This window comes from Stenella coeruleoalba (assembly GCF_951394435.1).
Source record: "Stenella coeruleoalba genome assembly, chromosome: 1".
NCBI classification, from domain to species: domain Eukaryota; kingdom Metazoa; phylum Chordata; class Mammalia; order Artiodactyla; family Delphinidae; genus Stenella; species Stenella coeruleoalba.
Window position 1 is genome coordinate 117,446,876 of NC_137169.1, and position 8,633 is coordinate 117,455,508.

An 8,633-nucleotide genomic window follows, 5' to 3' on the forward strand; every position below is an offset into this window, starting at 1 on the left:
CATGGGAGAGATGTTGGTGTGAGCTGTGTGTGTATTTTTTTATTTTGGAGATCATGATTTGATTTTTTTTTTAATTTAAGGAAATGAATAGGGAAATCTATTCATTTAATATTTAAACATGAACTGAAATTTAACAAATGCTTTTCCCTTTGAAATCTTAGTACTCATTGTGGGTGCGTTTGCTCCTGAGTATGATTATCAGATTCTCTGGCATTTTAAATTTGGAAAGTGATTTCGTTTTTTTTTTTTTCTTTTCCTACTTAGTATTTATGAACCTCAGTTGCAGCACCATGTGGCTCAAAAGAAGATTCCATATGTGGATTCCCAGGGGCAGTTAATTAAGCCAGACAAACCAAATGGAATAAAGATGGAAAAATTTGTCTTTGACATCTTCCAGTTTGCAAAGTATGTTTCGAATCGCATCAGTAAGATTAAGTATGTCTTGAAACGTTGCCCTTTACTCTTCTAGGCAGAACACTCTTTTCAGAAAACAGTTGACAGCATATATGTCAGTTATGGCATTTTGATTGTGAGTGTATAGTTTTGACTCATTATCATCCTCTAGTGTGAAACCACCAATCCAAGAACATGGTTTGAGTTGCCTGTGAGCACTTTTTTAAAAATTTCAATTAGTTTATTATCTGACTCTCCTGCAAAATTGTTAAAGTCACTTATTTTGGCTGAGAGACAGAAAAGGTTGAGATAGAGAATTGGCCCATTTTGTGTTTAGGATGTCTTATTGATCTGAGTAAATGTTTCAGTGAACATGTTTTTATCTTATATAGCTCTCTGTTAAAGATCACATTGATGTTGAGATTTGTGTCTCAGAATTTGACCAATATGAAAATGCAGAAGAGTAATCTTCCTATATATGTTTCTAAATCACCCTTTTTGCCTGTTTTTTTGTTCCAGAATAGGTACTAATATGATCTTTTTGTATTAAGATTTCTAATCTGACTTAAGATGAAGTATTTTATTGTTGGGGTTGGAAATAATTTTTCATTTTGCAGAGAGAAGGGAATTCCAACTTTATTTCATCCAGGAATGAACATTATTTCTTTCAGCATTCGTTTGAAATTGGATTAAGAGAGACTGTAATTGAAGACCAAAGGCTTAGCTATATAGAGAGGAATCAGAAGCTGTGTGCACAGTTTTATTTCATAATAAAGCAGGGTTTGTATGGTTCTACTCTAGGAAGTTTGTGGTGTATGAAGTATTACGGGAAGATGAGTTTTCCCCACTGAAGAATGCAGACAGTCAGAACGGGAAGGACAACCCGACTACTGCAAGGCATGCTTTGATGTCCCTCCATCATTGCTGGGTCCTCAATGCCGGGGGCCACTTCATAGATGAAAATGGCTCTCGCCTCCCAGCAATTCCGCGGTAGGTTGATGCCTTTTCTCTTTTGTGTGTATGCTTCCTGGGCTTCTCCTCTTGCACTTCTTTTTCCTCTATCTCTGATGTATTCCTAGAACGTAAAAAAAAGCAAAGTATTGATGTGGGCAGATCCTGATGTGAAGTAATGAAGGCTTGGCCTGTTACAAAGAGAACAATAGCTTTACTTCCCCTTAAAGAGGAATCTTCTAAAACTCTTGGTTTTTTGGATGCCTCTCTACTGTGTCAGTGAACTGACTCCTACTGAATGATGGTCAGAAGGTAATTCTTCTGGTGTGCCCCATGGTTAAAGTCCATCAGAGGCCACTATGCCACAGCGCAAGAGGATTGATTTTTGCTGCCCATATATCTGTGGCCTCACTTAAGTGCTCTCTACGAGCCCCTGCCCTCCAACCCTCAAAAGACCCGCCACCCACAGGCTGCCTGTGAGACATAGGCGCACTTCAGTTCTCACCATGACGCTTTCAGATTGCTGAGGGAGGTGCCAGGAAGGGATGTGCACGCTACTTACATTCACTGATACTCAAACTTTGGAAACGTTTTAGGATTTTAGAATTAAAAAAAAAAAGAAGATCCTTGGAGCTATTCAAATGTGAGATAAAGTAAGTTACGTCTTATGTTTTTTGATAAAACCTCTTTTGGCACCTAGAATTCCCCCTTTCTAAATCATTCGATGTTTCTATACTTTTGTAAAAAACATTCTGCCGTATAATTTATATTCTTAAGGGATAAAAAGATTGTTTGTGTGCACAAAAGCGCTAGAATGCCTTGGTAAAGGTTAGAACATTGGGCATTGGAACTTACTGGTCCATAACTGTGTTTTTACAAGAAGGAGCAGTAGTAGACTGTCTCGCAGTCCAAGGCTACTTTCAGGCTCTGTCTTGTCAACAGGCTTGCTCTGTGCCATGTCATATTGTCCTCATGCTTCATCTTTGACCACTGAGTTTTTTGTTTTTCGTTTTTTTTACCCCCTCAGATCTCCTTTGCCAAGTTTATAGTTTACCATAAATACATGCCTTTCAGTCAAGTATATTTTGCAGTTCCACTTCATTTTTATTGTTTGGTATGTTTCCTTTCCCATTAATGCTTATTTGTTCCTACATAGCAGTGCTACAAATGGAAAGTCAGAGACCATCACAGCTGATGTCAATCACAAGTAAATATACCAGCCTGCCTGCAGTGCATGGTGATGGGGCTGTGCTTCCCTCCATACTAACTGGCATTGTAGTTTAGTGCTCTCTGCCTTTTGGTGGTCTGGGGGGCGGGGGTGGATGATTGAAGCTTTGGTGGGGGTACTGCTTATTTGGTGGCAGGTATCTCGCTGGATGACACTAACTCAGAATCTCAGTGCATGCTGGAAATGGGGAGCATGCTTTTCTAAAGAATTTGACCATAGGTATTTGAGCCTGTAGTGACAAGTTAACAAGTAAAAGATAAAATCTAGAGCAGGTTACAGGCCAGGGAGAACAAATTTGGATCCCAGCCTACCCCTTTTAGCATAAGCTAGATAAAAATAACATTCTGCAGATGTGTCTTATCAAATTGGATATATGCTGTCAGTATAAAGGCTAACTGCTCCTGACATATTTGATGGCTCTTAATGTGGAGAAAACTGTTCTTTTGATTTATTCTCATAGTAACAGCTCCATTTTTCGTCTCTCTGTGTTAATTTTAGTCAGTTATTTCCTGCTTCTAAAGAAAGTGTCTTTTTGTCTTAATGGTTGATAATTTTTAGCTAGAAGTAGCATGTATCCTCTCTTGTTTGGGTACTGACAGAGTTTGAAAAAGCCATGATCTTTATAGCTAAAGAGTCAGCTTGGTATTCTTGTTACACTTTAAAAGTAATAAGATTTAGTCTGAATTTTAAGTTTGTAAGATAATTTGGGAAATGTGTACATAGCCAAGGATCTGGAGATGGGGGTTTTCTCAAAAATAGAGTGGCAGTGATGTCAGTTTCATCTGTATGTTTTTTCCTGCCTGTGCCACTCATCTTTGCCCTGTAGAGACAAGTCCCTGTGAGTGTCATTGTTTCTGGGATGTGGGCCTGGAGACAAGGAAGTGGACTCAACAGAGCTGGCTAGTTTCTTATAGCAGCCATAGCTAACTATTGGCCTCATGCCATGGCAGCTGGGATGCAGTGCCCTTTGTCATTTTCTGTCCCATCCATCGTCTTTAATATGTGGAAGCAACCTGCTTTTACAATTAAAAAAATAAATTTTTGACCCTAAATTTCCTTCTGATTGAACCATAGCTTTTAACCTGTAAAGTGAAACAGCTTCTTAATTATAGAGCCGAAAACAACATCCAGCTATCTCAGTTAAGATACAAAAAGTTTTAAACATTATTTAGTTCTTGTTTGGGTTCTTTTATTTCACACTCCCCCCCATCCCAATTTACTTCATTTTAACCATTTGTTGAATAGTTAAACTGAAATCAAAGTTTGGCCCCAAATGAGATCATGGAATTAGAAATAGGTCCTGCTGAAATTCTTAGCATTAAAGGATGCCCTCATAGAGTAGAAAAGATTACTTAAAAATGAGAGATGGAAAGAAAGTATTTTTTATAAAAGAGGGAAGAAACAGCTTGGAGGTATTCTGAAAGAATGGAAGCAAGGATGCTGAATTTTGACAAAATGACATTATTTTTATTTTTTACCTGAATACCTACTCAACAGTGTTAGCTACCAGAAGGATGCTTAACTAAAGAATTAGGGGACAGGGCTGTTGGGGGCTGATTTGCCTATCTCCTGAGATTTTACATTTGGTGACGGGAGCTCCTCTCTTTTCTCCTCTCGGGCATCCAACTTTCTTAGTTTTTTTTGGTATCTTTGTGGTACTAGAAGGGAAGTTATATTCAGGTCGGCTATGTGTTCCTCCGGTTCAAAAACACCTTCAGTTCCCGGCACACCAAATCCTTTAGGGGTTCAGGTGGGGCTGGGTTATATACATCTTATCAATGGAATGGGTCCTCATTTTCCCATTTGGTTTTATAGGACTCCAAGCTGCCCCAGAGGGTCTGGACCAGATCTCTTGAGCTCTTTTGATAGAATCTGATACATATCTACATCTCTGGCTGGAGAGATATGTGCTCTATCTTTTAGTTCATCTTTTACCTGAATTAGTCTGCCATCCGTCTACCCTCATAGTTCGTTTATTCATTCAGCCAGCAAGCGTTTGTAGGCCTGCACACAGACCTTCAGTACTGTTAGTATCCCAGGTGCTGAAGTAGCTTACACAAGAGAAATAAGTCATTTCTTACAGCCTACTGGGAGATTCAAGATGCACATACATAAAAGTTAAGTAACATCATCAGGCAGTATGTGTTAAATGTGTGGTATAAATAATAATTACCCTAGGAGGCAGTGACTTATCACATGTCTAATAAATTTATTTATTTTTTTATAAATAACTGAATGAGAGCAATCACTATGAAATGCATTGGTCAAAGGAAGGTTGGGGCTTGAGTTATGTCTTGGAGGGTGGGTATGATTTGGATAGTTAAAGGGACCATAGCTGAGAATGACTTGGAATAATCTAAAGTGCATGTGTCTGGGCTGGTTTGAGTGGGAAGTAGCAGGACAAGTGAGGTGGAGTAGGGTATAGAGTGCCTTGAAGGCTCACTAAATGGTTCTGTTGACAGAAAGATTAGGTGTGGCTAACCTCAGAAGCCCTCTGATTTTATTGACTCCACCAAAGTTAGTGAAGTTAGTGACTTTAAGCATATTAAAAGCACTGTTTATTGACTTTTGTGTTACGTAATTTAGAAACTCAGGATCGCAGGTGGCTGTAAATGTTAGAACGTGATCTAGAGGAAGCAAGTGGTGACTTTGGCCTTGCCTTCACTTGGGTGCATTCTGCCTTAGCTCTTAAAAAAGGGACCTTGGTGAAAGTAGCCGAGAAGTACCTTGAAACATTGAATAAATCAGCTCAGCTAATCTAGGAGATTTGGGCTGTACTGGGAAATAATTTAACTGACCCTTTAGTCCAATGGAATTTTCTGTAATGAAGGAAATGTTCTGTATCTGTGCTATCCAATTTGGTAGTCATTAGCCATTTATGGCTACAGAACACTTGAAGTGTGGTTATTATGACTGAGGGACTGAATTCTAAATTTTTAATTAATTTTTAAAATTTTAATTAATCTAAGTTTAAATAACCATATGTGGCCTGTGGCCGCTGCCTTGGACAGTGCAGCTTTAGAATGTTGGTCAACATTAGTATGTAACGTGCAAGGCTGTGGCAGGGGTTAAAATCAAATACGAAGGATTCAAAATGCCTCGCAGTGAGCCTGGAACACAGTGTGTACTCAGTAACTAGTCCCTTGTCTATGAACTTAAAATTTGGAAATGATAAAAAATGATATGTACGTTAGGGGGTAAGTGTGTCAATGTTGGCGAAGTACTTTGAAGAGCTACTGGTGATTACCCCAGATAGTGTCTTTTGGACCATGATGATTTCATGTTAACTTACTCCTCAGGGAATTAAGTGATCATGAAGGTAGGACCTGCTCTATTTGTTTAGGAGAATTTTGTTATCTGCAGGTTTCTCAGAGGGAAATTATGGTCTGTATCTTCGCTCTGGCAAGTAACATGGGAAGCAGAATCTTTACTGTGTCTGATTTTTTTTCTTAGCTTGAAGGATGCCAATGATGTACCAATACAATGTGAAATCTCTCCTCTTATCTCCTATGCTGGAGAAGTAAGTTTGCTTTTTGCTTTTTTCCCTATTCTTTTAGAAGTAGGATTGTGATATTGTTTTATGTTGAAGTAGAGTTGTCCGTAGAGAAGATAACATCATTTTCCAGTGGCCCTGCCCTGAGGAGCTCGTCCTGAGAATGAGAAACCTTCTCTTCGAGAGTTCCTGTTATGGCTTTGCATCTGTCCATTAGTTGCCATGAACAGAATGTTTAATGTTTACTTCATTTCACCTACACATTGAAATGCAATGGGCTTTTAAAAAATAAGCCTTGTTTTTTAGGTAAATCATCTGTCATTTTTTAGTGTGATGTAATTTTTCCTTTCAGTGGGTCTGTTTTGTTCATATGCTTAGTACTTTCACCTTTAAGACTGGGGGATGTAGGGACCCCTTTATTCTAATATGTAATATTTTTTTCTGGAGATCCTTGTCAGATTGTTCACTTCTAACATCAGAAACAGCCACCTTGCTTATTAGAATGTTAACTCTACTAAGTGATGATTATAAGGAAGAATGATTATCATCTTATTAACTTTAAAACTTTTATTATAATCAGAATAACTTTCCCTCTTTTTGTTGTTTGTTTTATGCTTCCATAAATAGGTCATTAAGCCCAGTTTAAAAAGTATACTAAGCAGATTTTTTATTGACTTGTAAATTCTGTATCTCAACCCAACTTGGCATTCATGCTTTATCATTATTATATAGCCATTAAGTCCAGCATTACATGACTAGTGTCCACCAATTTTCTAACTGTGTTTCATTTCAACCCTTCTTGTAGGGACTAGAAAGTTATGTGGCAGATAAAGAATTCCACGCACCTTTAATCATTGATGAGAATGGAGTCCATGAGCTGGTGAAGAATGGTATATGAGCCAGATACCAAGTTCCACCACAATAAGAATAGCTTTTATTTTTGATAGACCGACTGTGAACCTACAGGACCTCTCCCGGAATACTCAGTTTTCAATATCCACAGGCTTTCATTTTAATTGTTGAACTCTCGTAACTACTACATATTCCCCAAGATCCAGATGACTGAACTTCAGAAAGTGTTTTTATGATTCTCAACTGATTGAAGGTCTTATTTATATTTTTCAATTGTATACTTTTTTTTCCAAGCTAAGGAAAACATTGGCCATCTAGGAAATTTCCTACAGCTTATGCGTAGTCAGGGTGTTCAACATCACTTTACTTGGAGCTGGCAGCATTTGTTTTTGAAGTTGTACATAGTAATAATATGTCGTTGTACATGTTGAAAGGTTTCTATGGTACTAAAAGTTTGTTTTATTTTATCAAAAATTAAATTTTTTTAAGAAAATGATTGGACAATAAAATGAACTTTTCTTCTTGTCTCTGGAGTGTCATTTGTACCTTGAGGGAATTATTCCATTGGGAAAATGTGAATCTTTGGAGAAACTTTGAGATAATGCAAAAAATCAAATTGATACCTCTGTGACTGCAATCTTCTAGTTTTTTTTATGAATATCTAATTTTGAACTTTATCCTCCTATCACTTTATAATAGTGGCCCTCAACCAGAGATGGTTTTGCCTTCCTCCAAGGGACGTTTGGCAATGTCTAGAGACATTTTTTTTTTTTTTTTGCGGTATGCGGGCCTCTCACTGTTGTGGCCTCTCCCGTTGTGGAGCACAGGCTCCGGACGCGCAGGCTCAGTGGCCATGACTCACGGGCCCAGCCGCTCCGCGGCATGTGGGATCTTCCCGGACCGGGGCACGAACCCGCGTCCCCTGAATCGGCAGGCGGACTCTCAACCACTGCGCCACCAGGGAAGCCCTAGAGACATTTTTTGTTATCATAACTGAGAGGGTGGGATAGTAGTACTGGCATCTAATGAATAGAGACCAGGAATATTGCTACCCATCCTGCAATGCACAGGACAACCACCTATAAACAAGAATTATCTGACCCATACTGTAAAGGTTGAAAAACCTTGTATATCATTGGCTGTCCTCTTTTGCCCAAATATTTGGTGGCACTTGGGATTTCAAAAGAATATAATTCCTGCATTTCCCCAGGTGAGTTAATCACTACTATTCCAGTTTTGTTCTGTTGTTTTCAGCTAGAGGATTAAAAAGACAAAGGTGGTTTTTGGACTTCCCTGGTGGTCTGGTGGCTAAGACTCCACGCTCCCAGTGCAGCGGGCCTGGGTTCAATCCCTGATCAGGAAACTAGATCCCACACGCGTGCTGCAAATAAGTGTACTTATGCCGCAACTAAAAGAGCCCACATGCCACAATTAAAGATCCGTATGCTGCAGCTAAGACCCAGTGCAGCCAAACAAATAAATATTTTTTTAAAAAAGATGCCATATTTAAAAAAAAAAGGACAAAGGTGGTTCTTTAAATATGGGCCATAGATCATTGGTTGTTAGTAAGGATTCTCTATGTCTAACATGTAGTTTGCATAAAAATGTTGAGTTTTATAAATGCATTTTATATAGCCTTTAAGTACTGACCAAAAGCATAAAAAATGACATCTGGATAAATGAAAAATTCTAAAAATTATGTCTAAAGGAGACATT

General features: G+C 38.5%; 1 protein-coding gene across 6 annotated transcripts in view; it reads left to right on the top strand.

The window, feature by feature from the left end:
• Positions 1–7,487, top strand: part of UAP1 (UDP-N-acetylglucosamine pyrophosphorylase 1) — a 37,660-nt gene extending 30,173 nt beyond the window's left edge. For 2 of the 6 annotated variants that reach the window (XM_079916281.1, XM_079916280.1), the window contains 4 exons: positions 265–405; positions 1,195–1,383; positions 6,026–6,092; positions 6,871–7,487. In XM_079916281.1, coding sequence (XP_079772407.1) covers positions 265–405; positions 1,195–1,383; positions 6,026–6,092; positions 6,871–6,963 — 490 coding nt within the window. In that variant the 3' untranslated portion in view covers positions 6,964–7,487. Of the gene's footprint in view, positions 1–264; positions 406–1,194; positions 1,384–1,940; positions 1,998–2,500; positions 2,552–6,025; positions 6,093–6,870 lie in introns of all 6 variants that reach the window. The other 4 variants (XM_079916276.1, XM_079916277.1, XM_079916278.1 and 1 more) reach the window with 4 other exon arrangements.
• Positions 7,488–8,633: the final 1,146 nt, after the last annotated feature.